Raw genomic sequence first — 23,812 nt, 5'->3', positions numbered from 1 at the left:
GGAATAAGTCAATGTTATGACATATACTCGAAGGTAAATAATCAGTACATAGATGATTATAAAAAAGATGAAGCAGAAAAATATATTATTTACTATGATGTAAATAATTTGTATGGTTGGGCTATGACTCAACCATTACCTTATGGTGGGTTCAGGTGGGTTCAAAGTATTGAACAACTATCACATGACTTTTATAAACTTAGCAAAGATAGTGCTTGTGGTTATATTTTAGAGGTAGATTTAGAATATTTCATAGATTTTCACGATTTTCATAAAGATCTACCATTCTGCTCTCAGCACATTTCAGCTCCAGGATCAAGGCACAAGAAGTTGATGACAACATAAGATAATAAGCATAAATATGTTTTGCAATATAACTAGTGTAAGCACTAAAACAGGCAGTAGCTTATGGATTACAAGTAATAAAAATTCATCAAGTTTAAAAATTTTGGCAGAGTATATGGCTCAAACCGCATATTGACTTGAATAGCAATGAATGAAAAAAAGCTAAGAATGAGTTTGAAAAAATGCTTTTTAAATTATTTAATTACGCAATTTTTGGCAAGACCATGGAAAATCTGCGGAAAAGAGTAGATGTCAAACTTTTTAATCATTGGGAAGGACGTTATGGTGCTGGAGCCTATATTTCAAAACCTAATTTTCATAGCTGTGACATTTTTGATGAAAATTTTGTCGCAGTTCAACTGCAACGAACAGAAGTTATGATAAGAAAGCCAATATACATTGGGCTTAGTTTATTGAACTTATCCAAAACGTTTGTATATCACTTTCATTACGATTATATGCTTTCTAAATTGCATAATAATTGCAAACTTTTATACACTGGCACAGATAGTTTAATACACGAAATAACGAACCACAAAATTTATGAACTAACGAAAACGGATATTCAAGAATTTGATACTTCTAACTACTCAGAAAACAACAAATTTAATATACCTAAAAAAAACAAAAAATTGTAGGACTTATAAAAGACGAATGTTATCTCACTAATACATAAAGCAAAATCGCTAAAACCGTTGTAATCGCTAACCGCGAAAACTACTGAATCAATTTTGCTGAATTTTTGCACACTGATTCATTATAATTGCGAGATGGTTTTCGCGTAGATTTTTTCTTGAAAAAGTTAATAACAATAGCGATAAACAAGCTCAAAGTTTTGCTAAAATAAGGTAGCTTTACGCTTTAGTTCAGTAGGATCCGCTAGGTGGTGTCGAAGTAAAATTAAAGCCATCCGCAATCAAAGGTAGTGAAAAGTGGTTATAAAATGCCCCATTAAGTCGTCGATTATCGTAGTCGTTCATCGACAGTTCACCAAGCACAGAGGTGTTAGTCGTGCAGCTGGTCATCCCGCCTACTGTTGACACTCTTTTTTCATGGGCTAGCGAAATAAATAGCGAAATAAAAATGTAGAGATTAAGCTCCAGGACTTTGATGCTGTGGCAATACAGTTGTAAGATAAAAGAAAAAAATTTTTTTTAATTATAAATTTTTTGTGAGTTTTAAATCTTTGCAGCTTTAAAAAATAGCCTTAATCATAGATTATACGGGAGAAACTGCAAATCAACGGCCTTTCAGGGCCAAAGATTATTTCATGGCTTGAGGAACGCATGGTACTTTTTAGCATAATTATATTTTTTTCTTTTTTTACAGCTTTTTACTTGATCAAATAAACTGTATGGATTCCAAACAGATATGTTTTTAATAAGAAGATTTTTTTTCTGAGAAGTGTCAGAAATATATGTAAAATTTTTAACTGAAAACGTTTTACATTACATGTTAACACATTACGTTGTTCCATTTAGTGATTCTCGGGCGAAGCCGAGATGGGGGGGGGGGGAGGGCCGCTAGTGGTAATATTTTAATAAAATTCGTAGGTTTGAGAAGTAAGATGTATTGTATCATCATGCAGGATCAAAGCATTATAAAAAAAGCAAAGGGTGTTAAGACTAACATCGTAAAAGCCACAATAAATTTTTACGATTATGTTGGGTATCTACATGACTTAAACAAAAGTCAGAACATTATAAAATAACGGAGGAAAAACAAAAAAAATAGGAAAGGAGAAGAAAAAAATGCGAGAAAAAGTTTTCAAGAAATATATAGCCACAAGGGGAGTAATAAAAACCAGTTCGTTCCAGAAAATTGATCTGAAGTACCGGAAGAAAACATGCAACAACACGCTGCATCTCTAAACAGTTTGAACCCAAATGATATGAAAGTGACTCATCAAAGAGGGGCAGTTGGGTCGTCTTACTCGTTATTACCCAGAGAGCTACTCCCATTAGTGAAAGGTCAAGGAGAATATAGGTATAAAGTAAAAGGAAATAGAAATGTTAAAAAAATAGTAAGTGAGGAAGACATGGATGGAAGTGCAGTAAAAATTTGTAAAGTGGTGGGGAGCTCTCCTTATAAAAAGCTGCTTAAACCATCTTAGATCAGTTCGATAAGAAACATTAATCAGTATCCTCAAGCAACGATAGTTTCATCTGTTAAGGTGAAGAGCTTGCTGATCAGGGTTACAAATGGAGTTTAGAGTCATCAGCAGAAAATCTACTTAAAAAAGCCAGATCCACTTTTGAGGTAAGAAAACCTTTTTTTTTTGTTAAATGTTACAGATTGAAGATTTAGCAGAACTTAATCAGCTGGCCAGGAGGGTTTCCTTCCAACACAAAAAGTCAGTGGAATGTTGATTGGTAAAACTTTTATGGTCACAAAACTAAGAAAAGTTGAAACAAAATACGGTGAAAAATTTGTAGCAGTATTAAGGGATGAATTCTAAATATTCTTGCCAGATCGCGTCTTGAAAAATTTAGTGACAAATTAATTTAGATGCAATAGTTTAGAAAATTCAGTTAATTGTTAAGTGTAATGGTAAGTACACATCTTGAATTGTGTTAGAAAAAACTTTTTTGTTATTAATTCATTACATGTAAACAACTTATAAAATATTTTATAAAAGTGATTCATTTGTTTTATGTGAATAGTTGTGTGAACAAAGAAAGTTTTTAAATAATAAAAACACAATTAATATTATCAAATAATAAAACCAATGGCTATTGCTGTTGTATATAATTTTTTATTGTATCCCCTGACGACGTTTCTCTCCTCTTTGGGCAGGAGCCTTTTCAAGTCCTAATTTTATAAAATATACACGAAATATATTAACTTGAGGTAACAATACATCCACGTTATCACATCTTATAACATTTTAAAAACTAGGAACAATAATAAACAATTTTAAATACAGTTACAAATTAGAGACTTGCAAAAAGATTATTTTGTTCGAAGATTCAAACAACGTCAGTACCCAGCGAGGGCACATAGTCAACTGACCTTACATATTAAAATTATCAAATACAAATTTTACATACATATATAGACGAGGCAACATGTGTTACATATATATTCAATCTATACAGTGACGACGCGCGACAAATTTACTTAAGTAACATGTGTATATACCGTTTAAAAACTTAATTTAAATTATCACAGTCTAAGATTCTATTAAAATTGTTTGTCTTTTCAACAAAAATCATCTCAGACAATAATCTCTTATAATAATTCTGTTCTATATCTATAATGTTGATTTCGTTGTCACTAAAATTGAAAGAGTGCCCTGTGTCTAAACGATGTTGATATAAGGCAGACTTCTCACGTTTATGTTTTATGTCACTTTTGTGCTCATTTAATCTAATACTTAATTTTCTTAATGTCTGACCAATATAACAATTACTGCAATCTGAGCAATCAATCTTATAGACAACATTCGGATTATTCAACTTTTTTAATATGTCTTTTCCATACATTCTATTGAACGGCAATTTATTACTACTCTTAAAAATAACATTAATAAAACTTTTTGAACAAAATACCCTTAACTTATAATCTAACTCACAGCAATAAGGTATAACTAATGAGCCAATAGCATTGTTAACAGGACTAATATTATTTTGACTATTATTAATGGACTGTTACGTCGAAGACGGCGTAATAGTAAATTCTGTATTTAGGCCTAAGCTTTCGCTCAATAGCCTGGGGACACGATAGCAAGGGTTGAAGACGAGGCACTAGGGTAGGAACAGGGTAGATGATTAGAGAAGGGTTAGCTAGCTACTTGGCCATCGGTATTTTTACCCACGGCACGTAACTTAGCGTTGCTTGATTTTTAATTGGAGACTAGTTGTTTGGCCATCGGCATTTGCACCAACCGGCACACAACTTAGCGTTGCTTGATTGATTTTTTTTTTTAAATGGAGGCTAGTTGTTTGGCCATCGGCATTTGCACCAACCGGCACACAACTTAGCGTTGCTTGATTTTTAATTGGAGACTAGTTGTTTGGCCATCGGCATTTGCACCAACCGGCACACAACTTAGCGTTGCTTGATTTTTAATTGGAGGCTAGTTGTTTGGCCATCGGCATTTGCACCAACCGGCACACAACTTAGCGTTGCTTGATTGATTTTTTTTTAAATGAAGGCTAGTTGTTTGGCCATCGGCATTTGCACCAACCGGCACACAACTTAGCGTTGCTTGATTTTTTAAATTAAAATTTTTTTGAATTAAAAATTTTTCCACCACCTGCTTGGCCATTAATATCCGGATTGAACGGCACGCAAAGTGGGTTTTACGAAGAGAAGAAGAAAAAACTATTAGGGGATATATGAGAATTAAGTTTAAAAAGTATTGTTACTTACTTTTATTAAAAAGAAACAAAGGGGGAATATAAGTGGCTCTCGAGGCAAGATCCGGGTGGCCGAATATAATTTAAATTGAAATTGTGGACCGGATTCTCCAGGTCACGAATAGGCTTCGACCGGATTCTCCAGGTCGTGTATTCCTGTCTGGCTACTACTCTCGGTGGTTTACCAAGCTGGCCTGACCGTTGAATGCATCGACCGGGTTCTCCAGGTCGTATGCCTTTAGTCTGGCTACTGCTCTAGGTATACACCCAGGCTGGCCTGACCATTGAACGAATTTTTTTGAGACTGAGCTGCTCGTGCAGGAGGCCATGGGCTTATATAGCCGAAGATCTTGCCTCCTTATCACTGCCACTACGGCCAGAGACGACGAGACGCACATAGGTTCTCAGAATTAGTCTGCATCATCTCATGGCAGGGAGAGGGAAAGATTTCCTATATGCTTTCCGTCTTCCTTTACATATGTTGTTTTGGTTTTGGGGTGACGCTTACTTGCTAAAGAATATAATATAGTAACGATACTGGTCCCAGTGCTCGCTTATCGGGATTAGGTCGTATTATAGTTCGCGTTATTTTTCGGCTTGGCGTCTCTGGATATGTGAGTGTTAGAGAAAGAAGGTGGTAGGAGTATAGCATGCTGTTGTCAAGTCGCGTTGCATGAACGCTGGCCGATGTGTAGATCAACATCCTGGCTCGCGCGTCGGGTTATTTACGAATGGTTAGGACACAGAAGAGGGAAAAGATAGAAAATTATTAAATTTCATCAGGCGATGTCGACGTATAAGGAGGGAGGGAGATGTAGACTAGTTCTTCTTTGTCTTGCTCGGTTTCTCCTTATTTGTGTGTCACGAAGCCTTAGTTTCGGTACTTGGTGTATGTGTGCGTGTATGTCATTTAGCTTGCTACGAAAACGCGGCTTTACGAGGAGGATAAGGAGAAGAGGAGGAGAAAAAAAAAAAAAAAGGTACGTCGAGCGCAGCCTCGATGTAACAGGACTTTAAAAAATATAATCTTTTCTTTACACAACTTTCGATAAAATCTAAAGGATAGTTATTTGCTAGCAATACTGTATAAATATATTTGAAATTGTTTGAAAAATATTCAGGTGAAGAAAGTTTGTAATTTTTATCTACTAAATGTGAAACTATTGCTTTTTTCTGTGAAATAGGACAATGTGAATAAAAATTTAAGTATGAACCAGAATGAGTGTCTTTTCTAAACCAATTAGTAGAAATGGACGAATCGTTATTGGCTACTATAGTCATATCCAGGAAGTTTATAGTATTATTCTCAGATTTTTCAATAGTAAAATTCAAAAAATGACTATAACTATTAAAAACATTCAAAACGTATTCAACTTTATCAACAGGAACACATAGTAAAATGTCATCAACGTAACGGAAATAAACTGGAATATTAAAAGGACACAAATTAAAACATGCAGTTTCAAGGTCTCTCATGACTATGTCTGCAAGGACAGGACTGATAGGACTTCCCATAGCAGAGCCCCTCCTTTGCAAACAAAAGTTGTTATTAAATTGAAAATAATTGTTATTCATTATGAATTCTATAACATTTAAAAAATCTGTAAGGGATAAATTAATTTTATTGTGTATGTGATGCCAAAATTTTTCAATGGCCATTTTAACAGCATCGAAACATATATTATTAAATAGAGCTGTAACATCTAAGCTGATAAAGGTGTAATTGGGGGGGAACGATGAAATTTGTAAGAGAATCCTTTAACTGCAAACTATTTTTTAAATTATATTCAGAAGTCGGTATATTTTTTATTAAAAAATCTGAGAAAATCTTTGATATATTATAAACCGGCGAACCAATACCTGAAACAATTATTCGAAATGGACAATTAGGTTTATGTAATTTTATGAGGCCAGAACATCTAGACAAATTTGTTTTACCGGAAACGATGTTAAACAGGGGTTTTGACGTGTCAAAAATATTTTGCTCATTTAAGTATCTTAATAGACAGTCAGTATTTTTTTTCAATTTTTTTATAGGATCTTTTTGAATTTTTTGGTACAACAAATTATCAGAGAGACATTCTTCAACCTTTTGTGTATACATATCTTTTGTAATAATGACACGGGCACTCCCTTTATCTGCACTTGATACTAACAATTTTCTGTTTTCTTTAAAAAATTTATAAGTATTGCTAATATTTAATTTTAACAAACGGTCAATCTCACTTAACTTTTTTTTATTATTATTGTTTTTGACATTACATACCATATTAAGAATTTTGTCTCTAATTTTATCACTGCAAAACCTTCCATTATTCAATGCTTTGAAAGTTTCTAAAGCATATTTATTATCGATCTCAGAACAAAAGTTAAATTGTTTTCCTAATTGAAGTGTGCTAATAACATCTGTAGGAATAACGGTATTAGTAATATTTTTTATCCAACTATTTTTTATAGTATCAATATCAGATATTCTTATATTATATTTGTCAAAAGTCAATTCAAAATCTTTCAGATGGTTATTATTTTTTGTAAACTTATTGTTAAAATTTATATAAATATTGTGTGTGTCAACATATAACTGAGTCAATTTTTTAATCAAATCATAATCTCATTTTTTTGTTTTTATGATAATTTTATGAAAGAAATGATTTTCTAATAATTCGAACTGCTCATAATCAATATAATTTAATAATCTTCTCTTTAAGTGATCGAGTTCTTTGATAACAAAATTTTTATGTATGTATAAGTCATTAATTTCCAATTTCAAAATTTTAATCTTAAAGTCTGAAGTTACACGGCTTAGTGATGATTTTTGGCTTTTACTATGAAAATATAAGTGGTCAATAGAGTTTGAGTTTGGAAAGTACGCTTAGGTAGATTGGTAGTACCATTTCTAAAAACATCAGCGTCACTATCATAAATAATGGATGACTGTAGCAGTGGAGATTTATGAGCATGTCGCTTTCCTTTCTGCATGCGTTTACCTAACTTTTTTTGACTAAGTGAGGGTATGGACTCATGAGAAGTCATATTTTTCTTGCTTCCTTGAATGATTTCGTGAAGAGGATCGGTAATTGGTTTAAATGTTTCACCGATGGCTTTGTTGAAATTTGATCTTTCATTTCCTAATAATCTATGCTTATGGCTTATAGCTTCTCTAGACTTTTTAATCTCTTGAAGAATTTCTTTTCCCCGACAAAACTTAGACATGTTGCCTGCTTGCTGAATATCAAAAAACTAAAAAAATTGTAAGGCGTGTGTGTTGTATTTATAGCAAAACAATCAAACCCTTTCGGATATCTACCCCCCTCAACATCTCTATCCTTATCTATCACAATAAATCCATGTTTTCCATATTTCCAACATTTTGTGCATAAGTTTTTGAATTCTACAAAAGATATGTCTGTATTTACATGATCATGATAAATGTGTTTTTAATTCATATCACCCGGTCTGAATATTGCCAACAGATTAACATTATCTGTTTTGGAACTTGTGCGTAAAATTGACGAAGATAAAAACAATCAAAATTTCTGTGTCTTCTCATGCTTTAACATTGTCTTGCTTTTCACATGCTATATAGTCAAAAATTATAATAGAATTGGGGAGTGCTTTGTCTGGCGCTATTACAACTTTATGTTCATTAAATGGGAAAAATTGAATTCTCTTAGTAGGTTCTAATAGCTCCTTCAAAAACTTGTTAACCTGTAGAACTATACATACCAGGTTATCGATACTGTGGCCTGGGAACCAAGTTGTCTAAAAGATTTGCTCGTGGTGATCCTGGCAGCAATGCTCTGGGTGAAGCTTGTAAGCAGCATGATATAGCGTATTCTCAGAATCTTGACGATATTATGGCTAGAAACGTAGCAGACAAAATTCTTGTAGAAAGTGCTTGGCGACAAAGCAAAGGATTCAAGCATTGGTGAGAAAGCTGCTGCTTTTGTTGTAACTGGTGTAATGAAAGCAAAATCAAAACTTGGAACGGGCTTATCTAAGAATAAGACGAAAAAAATTGTGAAAAAAAAAGTGGGAAAGGTAATTACTCTGAGAAAATTAATTCAAAGTGCCAAAAAGTCTATGGTTCAAAGCGTAGGTGTGCGCAAAGTTGTAAATTCGGTTTTAAAGGGGGTTTGAGACGCTATAAAAAAAGCTGGTGCTAAAAAAAACGTTTTAACAACTCAAATTCTACCTACACCTCCAAAAATTGGTGAGTTTTTACCCAATAACCATATGATATTGCTAATGGAGCGAGTGGTATAAATAAGGCAATTAATGAAGCCAAACAAGCTAAAAAGCAGCTCAAAGAAAGTGTGAGGCATAATGGGAAATGGGAAGCTATTTTGCTTGGTAAAAGTCTTTTTATTAAACCTTATAAAAAAGGATTGGGCCACTACTTGAAACCAGGACATGGGTAAAAAAAAAGTTAAAAGTAAAACTACCCAATCGAGCGCTAACAAATCAGGATATCATAAAATACGCGCAAATTTTAATGTTAGATGTATTGTTGGCGCTCGTAACTGAATTATCACGCATGCGCAACAGCAAGAAGACGAGACGCTGTGACGCTGCACTTCAGCTTCAAATAACTACAGTTTGTTCACTCTCGCGTGGTCAGTCAGTCTGTTCGTACATGCACTTTCTGTCTTCGTATAACCTTTCTATTTGATCCTACCTTTTCTGTTCGTTTAGCTACTGTACTTGAGATAGTAAAGTGTTAAAGATAGTTAAGACTAAAGATAGTGACAATAAACGTGTCAGTGTTTAATTGTAAATTACGAGTGTTGTACTTTTATTCGCCAAATTTCCTACCAATTAACCCATACTGCTAACACGTTATGGGCCCTAAATTGTAGTGTGGGTGTAAAATTTGCTCGATCGCGTCTTGTTTTTCTCTCTTCCTTCTTCTTTCCGCTCCGCGCTTCAGCTCATCGCACGTTCCCTGTGTACCTTTTTTGTTACTTTTTACGTTTTAACGTAATGGCGGAAGCAACCGGGAGCTCTGTGTCGGGTGGCGAACACTGTGAGACGGAGGAGCTTGGCAGTCCTTTCACCCCGACTTCCTCCAAAAAGGGCGGGGGTCAGCCTTAGGAGGTGGCAGAGCAGTGTTGGGAAGGAGGTGCAGCGGCCGAATCACCTCGAGATGCGAACGATGGCCCAACTCTCGAGGCCTCGGGCGGAGCAATAAGAAAGGACAGCATTAAGAAGAGAGTGAGTAGCAGTTGAAATGCTATCAATATGATAAATGATGCACATAAAAAGATTGAAGACGATCTAGGGGAACTAGACGAGGTGGTCGTAACTTGTAAAAACAACCTGGCATGTTTTCCATAAATAATGAAACTGTTGCATATACGGGAGGAGATGCACATCACAATCAAGATATGTTAGACCTGTTTGGTTTGATAGAAAAATGTGCTGGTCAAATCCGACTCGTTCCTAAACAAGAGCGCATCCAAAGGAAAGGCTCTAAAGATAGAAAAATAAATTTGATTAATACCTCATCCAAAGATAAGAATAAAGATTTGAGAGATAGAAAAATAAATTTGATTGATACCTCATCTAAAGATAAGAATAAAGATTTGAGAGATAGAAAAATAAATTTTACCGATACCTTAATTCACGACAAGTTTAAAGATTTGAAGAGCAAAAATTTAGATTCGTTTGATAGCCAATTGAAAGACTTGCAAAACAGAAAAGATAACCTAAAGAAAGAGCTAGATAGCTTACATAAAGAAATGGCGCATGCAAATCATGAACTTAAGAAAGAACTAACGAAAAGAACCGGTCAAAATATTCAATCTAAAAACCCTATAAACTCACGAAACTAAATTTCAGAAGCCTCAAAGAAAGACATCGAGGAAATCAAGAAATCGATGGAACAAGAGAGGTACCAGCAGAGCTCCTGGATCTTCATGAGGTTTGAGGCTGTTGCCTCCCAACACAAAGAGGCCTTGGAAAAAGAAATGGAGGAAAATTGGAGAGCCCAAGAGACACTCTGAACTGAGTTTGAGCAGATTTTAGCCGCTCAACAAAGGAAGATGGAGGCTCTTGAGCGAGAACTGGCCAGGAGTCGAATACTAAGAGGTAAATAAATTTACTACATCTACTCCAGGATCTAAATTATGCAAACGATTGATTAACCTAAACTCCGACTCCATTGATAGTTCGCTGATGTTTGAACGCGCTGTGCCTAATGATAGTCTAAAGATAGAAGTCGTCAATAAAGATAGCCTAGGGTGCTTTAATTATTCCCTCACTAATACAACTAAACTAGAATTATTCTTAAAACAATTACGGTCAGAACTAAAAAGTAAAAAATTGCTTCACGCAATTAATTCAAAACTGGAAGCCACTATAAACATTGGTTTATTTAAATTTTATCAGTGCCCTTCGAAGAAATTGGAAATTCAAGGTGATCAGTGATCTGTTGGGGGCGAGATGTGAGAAATAAATAATCACAACTAGAGTGTATTTAAATTTTTCCCTTACTTTGTTTTATTAATGCGCAGCGTTTCGCTGACATATGTGTCAGCCTCATCAGGTGCAGGCACGCGAGAATTTATAAGTGTATTGACTTACTCGTCACCTGTCAAACAATTTTGTGTTTTGATGCAAAGATATGCCATCTTCAAACCGATCAAGGCACGGAGTTTACAGGAGGCCAAACGGTAGAAGTTCTCCAGAGGTTGGGAGCAGAACTTCAATTGGCCTGTCTAGACACCCCTCAGCACAATGGAGTCTCAGAACGAATTAATCGTACCTTACAAAACAAGGTGCGAGCCTACATGTACGACTCCGGGCTCAGGGAGAAAAAGTGGGATTTAGCCCTGGGCAGTGCAGTATATGCCTACAATCGGACACCTCACCGGTCTAACGATATGATAGCCCCTTTGGAAAAGTTTGCGCCCAATCTGAAGATAAACATAACCCAAATCAGAAGATTTGGCTGCGTCGCTTTTATCAAGATACAAAGAAACAATGGAACCAAATTTGGTCCACAAGAAATACGACTCGTGCTGGTTGGTTATACCACCACTGGCTACTCTTTCTTAAGACCTGAAGATGGAAAATTATATGAGAGTCGAGACGTAAAATTCCAATAAAGACTCGTATTCAGAGATATCTGAGGAAAATACAAAATAGCAAACTGGGGGGAACCACAAGACAGATATTAAAGAAGATAAATAGTTCGTTAAGTTTGATAAGACTAGCCCTAAAGAGTCATTGGAAACGGAGGGAGAACCAGTAGTCAAGAGAAAGTGCGGTCGGCCCAAGAAAGTTGGAGAGCTTGGTCAAGAAAATCCTAAGCAACGCACTAGAATAAATGATACGAGCTTTGCAGGAGCCATCGACACAAAAAAGATGGATAAACTGCTTCAATCGAAGGGTGATGTTGACTGTTTGATCGCAGAAGTCGAAAATGAAATGACACATATCTTGATTGCTGGATTGATCAAAGATCCCGCAAACTACAAAGAAGCTGTCGCGATAAGAACAAGTACGATCTGCAAGAAACCTAAGCCCCGGTGTCTGGGCTAGCTCTTGTAAGATCAGTAATATTAATAACCAATAGATATAATCTGGAGACTTGCCATTTTGATGTCAAGACAGCTTTTTTAAATAGATCTATCAAAGAAGAGATATACATAAAGATCCCTGAAGGCCTGCTTGATGGCGACAGTTTCAAGAAACCTAAGGTTTGTAAATTGGAGAAAGCCCTTTATGGACTTAAGATCAGCCCAAAAAGATGAAATAAGCGATTTCGCGAGACTGCATTTAAATTAGGACTACAGTCACATACGAGCGAGCCCTGTCTCCATACATGGAAAGAAGTATATAACTTTCTAGTCTTGATCTTATACGTGGATGATATGATGATAGCCAGAAATTGTGTAAGCAAAATGAATGAAATTAAGACTGGTTTGCAATCTGAGTTTGAGATGTCAGATCTTAGCAAGGTTGGCACATTTCTAGGCATCAAAGTGAAAAGAGATAGAAAACACAGTACAATTTCACTTACACAAACACCATACATAGACAAAGTTATGGAAAGGTTTAGATTTAACGACTCAAAACCACAAAGAACACCAATGGTGACAAATCAAGTCCTGAATCGGCAAAGAAAAGACAGAGAAGAATCAGAAGAAACTGGAGAACATAATGAAACTAAAACTGAAAAAAATGTACCCTACAGAGAAGCAGTTGAAAGCCTGCTGTATCTGGCTTATACAGTTAGACCAGACATCTCGTACTCTGTGAACGTACTAAGCAGACACCAAATCTGCCCAACTGAAGATGACTGGAGAATGGTCAAACGAGTCTTCCAATACCTGCAACACACCAGAAATCTGGGATTAACCTTTAGAGGCCGGAAAAATAGACTGGAAGCCTTTTCAGATGCGAGTTTGGCAGACTGTAAAGGCTCAATCACGACAGGTGGATACCTAAAGATTGTATGGCGATACAGTTGCTTGGAAGACGGGAAAACAGAATCACGTTGCAATCTCAACCTGCGCGGCAATATAGATGGTGGCAAAAGACTGAGACACATGACCAAGATAAGGGCTCACTACGTTAAGGAATGTGTATCCAAAAGAAAAATAATTGTTGAATGGATTCCATCCAAGGAACAACTAGCAGATATTTTTACAAAACCCCTGCCGTTTGAACTGCATGAAAGACTAACAAAAGAAATTTTGAATGTTAATTAGCGTAAATTGCATGATAATTAAACTTGAACTTGAGATAGTAAAATTATTAAATTGATAATAGATGGATATTGATAGTAGACATGCCGATTAAGATTTTTTTCTGTGTATGTTTTAGCTCGTCGCAATCAACCATAATGAGTGATCCAGAAGCCCACGTGCTCCACATCCTCAGCTGATTAATTATTCATTTATACTCAGTGCTAATATTCAAATATGTCGTTTCTTTTCATTTTATTAAATTCAGATACGAACGGGAGAGAGTGTTAGATATATTGTGGGCGCTCATAACTGAATCATCACGCATGCGCAACAGTAAGAAGACGAGACGCTGTGACGCTGCACTTCAGCGTCAAATAACTACAGTTTGTTCACTCTCGCGTGGTCAGTCAGTCTGTTCGTACACGCACTTTCTGTCTTCGTATAACCTTTATATTTGATCCTACCTTTTCTGTTCGTTTAGCTACTGTACTTGAGATAGTAAAGTATTAAAGATAGTTAAGACTAAAAATAGTGACAATAAACGTGTCAGTGTTTAATTATAAATTACGAGTGTTGTACTTTTATTTGACAAATTTCCTACCAATTAACCCATACAGCTAACATTTAAAAATCTGACATTTTCGATGAGTGTACATGAGGAATGATATGCTATTTAGTGGTCCACTTCAGAATGAATCAACTATTGTTAATCTAGATGATAAAGATGGCCCCGGTACTCACTGGATTGCCTACAGAAAATTCGGGAATGATGTTACATATTTGGATAGTTTTGGTGATCTTCAACCCCCTTCAGATTTAATTTTATATCTTAAAGTTGATTATGTTAGGAACAATTACGAAAGATGTCAAGAGTTTAACACATACAACTGTGGTCACTTTTGTCTCAGATTTTTATCTAAGTACCTTAACTGCAAACCTATATAAGCAATAAATATACATCAAGTTACCATTTGTTTGGTAACCGTCATGGGAGAAACATTCACTTTGAGTTTAACTGGCTCATCGCCTGTTTTCGAAGCACAATATTTGTCTCCGATTGAACTTTCACCACATAGAAATTGTGTTCTTGGATTAGTAGAACTACTTACGTTTCATCCTATACTTAACATTCACAAGGGTAATAATAAACTTTATGTGGGTGGTGAGATAATTGCTCTACCAACAGATAGTTATGAAATCGAACACATAGAAACTTTCCTTATCAATGAACTAACGTCAAAAAATATCTCAATAACTTTAAGACCAAACAATAATACGCTTCGCAGCTTAATCAAGTGCAGTCATCCGATTGATTTTTGACCGCATGACTCATTAGGGTCAGTATTGGGTGTCACAAAACGTATACTCAGATCGGATGTAACTTATGAGTCGGATTAGCCCGTAACAATACTTTAAATAGATTAAAAATGGAAGAAATTCTAAACATTCAGTCAAGTATCACATTTGACGAGTCAATTGCACACTATGAAATTCATGCTAATCAACCATACATTTTATCGGCATTTAATAATAGTGATGAAATTCGTATTTCGATTCAACATCAATATTTATGTCTGTTACCTTCGCACAGTGCTCTACATATTTGTGGGAGGCTCACATTGGCCAATGATGCTGTAGTTACATGAACTGCATTAGTTAATAAAGCTTTTTGTCACTTGTTAGAAGAAATATACTACGAACTTAATAGCATTGAAATAGATAAGTGCAAAAATGTTGGCATAAAAACATTGATAAATGGTTGGATGTCACACTATCCCACTAAGTTCAGTGCTAGAAAACTCAGGCTAGTTAGATATTGCAGACATAAGCAAAATGATAAATAATGCAGGTTATTTTGACGTTTTCATACCTCTAAGCATGATACTCGGCTTTGCTGAAGACTATCGTAAAGTTGTTGTAAACGCAAAGCATGAATTAATTCTCACACGATTGAGAAATGACTTAAATTCAATCATACGAACAGCTTCTGATGATGATGCTTATGAGAATTTTAAAATTTCATTGATCAGTATATGATGGTTCATGCCTTATGTCAATGCGTTAGACAGGCGAAAAATGTGCCTGATTGATGTTATTGCAAAAAATTGACCTATTTCTATGAGTTTTCGTAATTGGGAGCTATATGAGTATCCTCTCCTCCCATCAACTTTAAAACACGTTTGGAGTGTCAAACCATCAAATCAGCTTGGAAAACCGTGCTTCGTCATTTTGGGGTTTTCAAACAAATCGTAAAGGTCAAAAAGCAAATAAATGCTAGCAACTTTAATCATTGTGGTATGAGTAATGTTAAATGATTCGTTAACTTACAGTATTATCCCTACGGCAATTTCAATCTTAATATAGACAACAATCAGTTTGCGTTACTCTACAGTATGTATACAAATTTTTAAAATTCATACGATGGTAAAGAAATAGAACCCATGCTTGGTAAAAAAGATTTTATTATACACATGCCTCTCATCGTTATTGACGGCTCAAAACAAAATGAAGCTTTGAAAAGCGTGCCAACTGACGTGCGTTTGGAATTCGAGTCAAAAGATAATTTCCCACCAGGAACAGCTGCATATTGTCTTATTTTACACGATCGTACAGTTGAATATAATCTTGTGAGTGAAGACGTGAAAAAACTTATCTAGACTTGTCTGGGGATTAAAATACTTTAGCATCAATCATTCAAGTTAGTCTTTATCGTGATGGAGTACGTACTAGACATGCAGGGCTTTAAAAAGCCTGGTAATAATTATGTGTTGAAAGAGTTAGCAATTCTTTCGCTTAATGAAAATGTTGAGCCATGTGTTTTTCTCTTTAAGCCGCCATTTTCTTGGCGTAAATTAAGTGATAAATACAAACGATTGAATTTATGGCTTGAGCTCAACTATCATGGACTAGATTGGCAATCAGGTGATATAAACTACACAGAAATTGGCAACGTGTCGAGAGAATCTTACAGATGTTTCAAATATTTTTCTGATCGGTGAGATAAAGAAAAAATGGCTCAAGCGATTTAACTTTTAAATTACTATCAAATTACTAATATGACGGACTATCCGCCATTTGAGCTACCAGTTTTGGCAAGCGCATGCTCACATCATAATGATTCGTACAAATTCATGTGTGCTATTCACAATGTTAAGAGAATGAAAAAAATTACATTCTCAAATGGAATGGGAAGATGTAATTTTTTCATTCTCTTAATTATTTATAAATAGTGGTTGCTCAACATATTTTCCTCAATTCTTCGCAATGTAGAAAAGTGGTAAGAGCGACAGCAAAGAGGAGAGGAAGCCCATCGCCAACGGCGAGGACGAGAAGGAGAAAAATAAATCGTTGTTCTCATTTAAAAAAAAAAAATCACAACCAATAGATACTCATCGAATAAAAAATTTTTTTTTGAAAATAAATGTTATAAAAGAGTGTAGCAGTTTTAACTTCATGGACTTCATCATGGATATTCAAGGCTTTTGCGGTGCAGATAAGAATTATATAACTAAAGAAGTTTTAGTGGTATCATTACAAGGGAACACTTTTGGGTGTTGAATGATCAAACCACCTTGCGCTTACAATTAACTACCGCACAATGTAAAATCATACAATAATCATAAGTTGCTAAAAATTGCAAAAGAATTTATGTGTGGGGTGATGGTGAAGCCAAGTACGTAAGTTCACTCTTAGCACATGAAGCTTATGATTTATCAACAATTTGTCCTTCCTTCAAAGAAATTGAGGATAACTCTTCACCCATATGCCTTACACAAACACAACAGCATTTCGAAAACAAACAGTGATTTTGTGCATTACATGAAGCATACTTACTGAAAGAATGGTTTATCGAGACTTTATCTTCAAAATCTCGAGGTATGATAGTGATGAGTGTTATAGTGCATACAAACATTATAAATTAAAAAAAAAATCCAGACTGGTTTATTGGTTAAGATATCGTCGATTGTGCAGCAAAATTTCAAAAATAATCTATAAAATTGTTACTTGTACATGTTGTAGTAAAGTTATATTTAATATGTTATAAGCTATCATATTATGTTTTTATTTAATTACCATTACGCAACCTTTCCTTATTACTTGCTTACAAGAATTAAAAATTAAAAAAAAAAATTTATTTATAAATTAAAATGAAAATAAACAAAAGTTCAAGTCTTCAACAGATCAATATGATTAACCATTTCATATCAATGCGACAGTTAACCAACTGAACTATTGAGAACCTGCATATTGTAGAGCACGGGTGAGATCTACATTTCGCAACAACGGCATGTACACATGCAAGTTTTTTGAACGTTAAGCTATGTTGCTGTCTGTATAATAGTTTAAGATTGTGAATATACTTATCTATCCTCGTGTGAAAGCTTATATGCTTGTGCGTATATGCGTACACTCGCGTGTGAGCTCGCACGTGGTGCAAGCGTACGATCGCGCGAGTGTGCATACGATCACACGTGGTGCACACGTACGATCGCATGTATGCGTACGCTCGCGTATGTACACGTGTGCTTGTACAAGAGTAACGTATAAGCATGCATGTTATTCCGTAGGAGTGTGCAACTATACAGGTGTATATGTAAGCGTGTTTATGAGAGGTCGATCATATATACATACTTACACATGCATAGAGCGCTTGAACCCTTGTCTTACAGCTCAGGAGTAAGAAAGAGAGAGCACTCTGTGGAGCAAAGTACGAGCCTAAGATAAGAGCAAGAAAAGAGAGCTCATGCACGCAGTATTACCATCCACAAATCTTACATCGGAGCGAGAGAGAAAAAATCACTTGTTCACGTGGCTTCCTCCTCCACCGTGCCCTGGAACCCTCGTACAACAGTGCTGTCGCACTATCCCTCTTCCTTCACCACCACGGTCAAAAGCACTCTTACAAAAGCACGAGCTTCCCACCCTCCTACCACCCTAGGGGGGTTGAATCCAGAACTGGCCTAGCCTATTTAGTTCTACGTAACAACGTATTGATCCGATGATCTGAAACATTATTTTTCATGCGCAAATAATCCTAACCTAAAGACATGCAGCTCACACACTTAGTCAAAAAAAGTATGTTATACATTTGAGGAATTTACATTTTTCTTCGTGCAACATTATTTAGTAAGGGCTAAAGAATGTAAGTATAAATTTTAAGGTTATAATATTTAACGAAAAACATTTAAGGAGATATTTTGCTTGAGATGTAAGCAACGGAGCCAGTGTATTCCACTAAATATATCTCCTAAATGTTTTTTACTTAATATTATGACTTGAAAGTCCGTACACGTATTTTTGTGACCTTATTGAACAATGTTGTACGAAGAAAAATGTCAATTTCAAAAATTCATAATAGACTTTCTTGGACTGAATCTGCAAGTTGCATGTTTTTACGTTAGAATTATTTGTGCATGAAAGATAATGTTTTAGATCGTCAGATCAATACTGTTATTGCATAGATACTATGAGGAGCGTGTGTAGTTTAAAATTATTGTTAAGAATTGGAGAAGGGGACATAGAAACATTTAGCATTCCTAAATCCTGGAAAACAAATGATGTCTGTACCAAAATATATGGTTCTCACAGCAACTGTTTTGGTAATAACGTAATACTAACTTCACATAATGAATGTACTCTTTTTTTTTAACAATAAGATTTTAAGTAAATTAAATGGAGAAACTAAAACTTATTACAGCATCGAAACTGCAACCTATGAAAGTGTTGATAAATCAGATGATAATATTTATATAAATTTTCCCATAGAAATGTTGAATAATATTCGTGAAGGCTTGCCACCTCATGAACTTAAATTAAGAATAGGTAAAATAGTAATGTTAATTTGAAATTTAAGTATATGAGATAGATTGTGTAACGGTATACAATTGCGAATTACTAAATTTTTAAATTATAACGTAGAAGGCGAAATAGGAAAAAAATGGGAGAAAAAATTCAAAGTCGCAATTGATTTATAGGGGGTCGTTGTGCAAAGCGTCATTATTCTTATATATTTAGTTATAAAGTTAACTGTTATATTATATAGGTAACTGTGTGGGGCATTCCAAGCAACGTTCCACCATACAAAACCATTTATATTGGTGGTTAATTATAACTTTTAATTTCTTCTTGACGATGAGATAAATCATGGCGATAAGACAATTAAGACAATTTTGTCTTAAAGTAATTTAATAATGAAGCAGATTAAAAATAATAGATTAATCCATATACGACACGTACACGTCTGTATACACATCAAGATCCGAGAGAGACGGTATGGTCCCTGTCAGATTCCCAATAGTATTGGGTGGGGGGGGGGGTGAGTGCAGTGGGGAATCAAGAAAAAATGTTAGGGGGGCTGTGCGGGGTTTTGGGAAAAACTTTAATGTGTCAGAATAAGCAGGAAAATGACGGGTTTTTACCTTATTTTGTGGGGGGTAAATGGGGGTTGTGTGGAATGCCCCACCGAGATAACTATATAATATAGGAAAGTATATATATATACGCATAGATATTCACTCTTATTTATTGAGAATAGGATGATACATGGAATTTTTCTGCTACTACCAACGTAACCTTAGTATTGTATACCTATATATTTGGTTGACATTTATATTTGAAAAAAATTACCTTAATTACTATTGCTCAAACCACCGTAAGTTAAAATTGCATGCCAAGATTAACAACTTTTTATTTCAGTTTGAGTCAAACCTATCCACGGACAATATAGATAACATTCGATAAAATTATACTTTTTTAACAGGAAATTTTTCAAATATTTCAAAAAATTTAATATATGTAAAAAAAGCCTCTTTTCTAAAATCGTTTTTTTTTGTCTGAAAATTATCTAAGAGTACTTTTTATGGAGATTGTCTACATTTAATGGAGGTGCAAGAGAGAAGTTAGGCTTGTAACCTTTTTTTTGTAGTATTTTGCACGCATATCCTGTAAATTTCCATTAAAAGATCAGTGATCCTTGAGTACATTTACTAGTAATTTTTTTCTGATGAACATTATTGGTTACAGTGTTTCTCATACATAATAAAAATATTTTAGTGTGTACATAAACTTAATGTGATTTTGTAAAAATCTCATGGTAACATTGCATTACAATTTATAAATAGAAGATCTTGTTTTGTTGATTTTTCATTACTTTCTGAATTTAGAGGGACCCCAAGGTCTTGAGACTTAGCATCAACATTTTTTATTCATTTTTGGACTTCTATACATATTTTTAAAAAATAGGTTATTGATTACATAAGGTAGGCAACCTTATTAAATTTCAATCTCTTTATCTTGACGTATTCTACCTTGCAAGTTTAAAAGGCAGAAAAATTAATACATTAAACATTTTTCGATGCCAAATATAGTCCCCGCAAAAAGTTATATTTTTTAGTTTGTTTTTAAGAGTTTTTTTTTACTAGTTTATCATATTTTTCGATGGTACATAGTTTTTTATTTTTTATTTATTTTTTTTTAAATTCACATACTGATTGTAATTACAGTAAATTTAAAAAACTACACAAATTGTCATTAAATAGGGGTAAATGACCTAATTTCTGCGCAGGCAACAATTACTGCGCACTCAACGGTATCACAAAATTAGAAGAACCGACTCAATAGTTCGTTTGCTCCAGACTTTGTAACACTCTTATAAGTGGCCTTTTGGGGTGAAGGGGGGTAGGCGGCTTTGAACAGAGAGGGAGAGCTAAGGATGGCCGGAGTCGTCTTCGAGGGTATCGATCAGCAGTCGTGATCGAGTAGCAGTAAGCATCCTTTGCTAGAGACTCTAGGTGTAGAGAGATAGTGCACTTCTGCTGGAATTCCTTTTCACGACTGGAGTTGAGTGCCGCTGGTGGTTGGTTGGGTAGTGACTCACAACAATCGAGGAAGGTCCCTTGCCAGTGTATTTGTCCGATTCTCGTAGCGGTTGGACAACAATACCACGTATTGCAGGCTATGATGGTGAGATTGGGTGGAACAAGAGTCGACACATAGAGCTTTTTGCGTTGTCTTATACATAAGTATTGATTGCAATAAACTATTGATCTAGCCACTGCCGTATAACAGGTCTCGTTAAACGAGAACCTGACATAAACTTGGATCGAGTGATCCGGGAGGATCAGATCGAGAAGTCGTGCAGCCCTTCTTATATACTATAAGCTACTTTTTTACTTGCGATTTTTACGAGAAACTAGTAGTTGCCACCTAGCGAGCGGTAGGCAGTACTATCAAGTGCAAAGTTTTGAAATCGGAGCTGCTCGCGACATTTAAAAACCAAGTTTATTTAAAACGATTGAATTCAAAGAATACTAATTATTTTGATAATTAATAATTAATAAAATAATATCCCGGACGGTACCAAAACGTTCGGATACAAATAACGTTCAATCCAGAATCACACTTTACATCATGACATTCATAATTGTTTAACTAAATAACTTTGAACAAATCTAACCTACAAAACCTCATAGTCATTTGCGCAGTAATTAGGGCTCAGTTTCATCGTGAAAACTTTACAAGAGATACTGGTGCAGTGATTAGAGGTGAAGTAACTGATGCTGGTTTATAACAGTGCGCAGTAATACAAGCGAATGATATCAACACTAAACCAATTGTTTAAAAAAACCATCGGGTCAGTCGTGAGACTGTCGCTAGAAGCTATGCTTCTTTGCCATGATAAAAATATTGAATAAAAAAATGAACTAAATTACATCAATAAAACAGGAATTTGTTGAAAAAAATGCTTTTTGCAAATAACAAACTTATTGAATATTTAAATATCATAATAATAAATTACAGGTCATGAATCGAAAAACATATGAACAATCAAGATCTATTTTTATGTTAGTATCTTGTAAACTGTAGGCTTGTGATACCTGGAATGAGATACATAAGTTTGTTATTTAATATTTTGTTAATATCTTTAAAAAATTGTATTAATAGTAGTTCCATATCTAGTAGTAGTTGCTGCTGGGTTATTGTTTGATTTTAAATTCAATTTATTAAATAAAAATATTTTTAAGCGATCTGATTTTAGATTGGCAAAAATCTTCCAATCTAGAATTGGGTGAAATGGCTACCATGACTATTTCAACGTTATTTTCGATTTTGTCTGTCTAAGATTTATATCATTAATACTCGACATAGATATTCTCATATGCGGAGTAATATTTACAAATTTGTCTAAATTCGTCGCTAAAAAAAGAAACATGACTAAAAGGTATGATTTTATATATATTTTAACGTAAAATCGTTTGCTTAAAACTTTTTAGTTATATGATTTTTTCAAGACATGTAATAAAGAATATAGGGACATAAGTAGACCATGGTAGACCATGGTAGACCACATGGTGTTAGAAAGGATTTCAAATTTAGTTAGTATAAGGCTTTGTTGTTTAATGAGGCTTCCTTTTGAACAGTGAATAAGGTATATATTGAAATAGTTTCTCACAGTCATGTTACAAAATCTTGTACGTTATTTATCACTGTTGATCGCTACAGTTTTACGCATAATTTTTAAGACAAGTATGTCAACCTCATAACTTTTTCAAGGTACACTAGAAAGTGACAAACAGCACTACTATTAAGACTTTTATGACGCTTAGATAAACAAAGTTTTTATCAGCAAGTGTTGATTTTTTTTAAAAGAATTTTTTTCAATAGTTATAGAAAAGATAGTAGGTAATATTTCTAGAATACCAGTTTCTTTCATCGATAAATCTTATTTTCTTCTGAAAGTGTATTTGTATAACTCTATTACATTTTTTATTTATTTTTACTAACAATTGATAATAAATATAGTTAATTTAAGTTTGAATTTACACTTATAGTTTAATGGTAGTAATTTTTTACTCTTATTTAGAATGATGACAGCGTTGACAGTCCAGCTGGTTCCAGAAGGTCATCTGAACAGGTAATTTTTTACATTAATAAGTAAAGAAAAGCAATGTATTAAATTTAAAAAATAGTGGAAAAACATTTTTCAAATTACTAATTATAATCCTTTTTTAAAAAAATAATTTATATGTTTTTGTACAATATGGAGAATACTATGAAAAATATTTATATTATGCGTATGTGATCGTCATTCTAATTTCTAAAAAGTCATTGAATATAGGTTATAAATACTACTCATTTTATACAGTTTCATTTATTGACTGACTTCTACGAACTGGCTATAAAAAAAATTCTAATCGAAAATTTATCTTTTTTTTTTTACTAATGTTCTTGGCTTGAAATACGTTTCGGTAAAGGAGAAGATGCCCATATATTATATGTACGGTTAGATGGAGCGTGTTGCCAGAGTGAAAAAGAAGAGAGAATCAGGGTTTTGAGAGCTGACACTTTGTTGACTGTGTCTTGGGAAAGTGGGAGAGCGCTGGAAAGACGACCGTCACCAATGTAGCAGTT

The 23,812-nt window shown here is 34.5% G+C and overlaps 1 protein-coding gene across 6 annotated transcripts in view; it reads left to right on the top strand.

Annotated features, from left to right (window-relative positions):
- Nedd4 (E3 ubiquitin-protein ligase Nedd4) overlaps window positions 1–23,812 on the top strand; it is a 314,193-nt gene that overhangs the window by 71,064 nt on the left and 219,317 nt on the right. For all 6 annotated transcript variants that reach the window (XM_089589946.1, XM_089589950.1, XM_089589949.1 and 3 more), the window contains one exon: window positions 23,265–23,315. In XM_089589946.1, the coding sequence (XP_089446072.1) occupies window positions 23,265–23,315 (51 nt within the window). The remainder of the gene's footprint in view (window positions 1–23,264; window positions 23,316–23,812) is intronic.

This window comes from Copidosoma floridanum, unplaced genomic scaffold, assembly GCF_036245765.1.
Source record: "Copidosoma floridanum isolate Cflo_tuat_1 unplaced genomic scaffold, Cflo_Japanese_pri ptg000011l, whole genome shotgun sequence".
In the NCBI taxonomy this organism is placed as follows: Eukaryota; Metazoa; Arthropoda; class Insecta; order Hymenoptera; family Encyrtidae; genus Copidosoma; species Copidosoma floridanum.
Note: the sequence above shows the minus strand (reverse complement) of the source record. Positions and strands in the feature narration are given on the sequence as shown.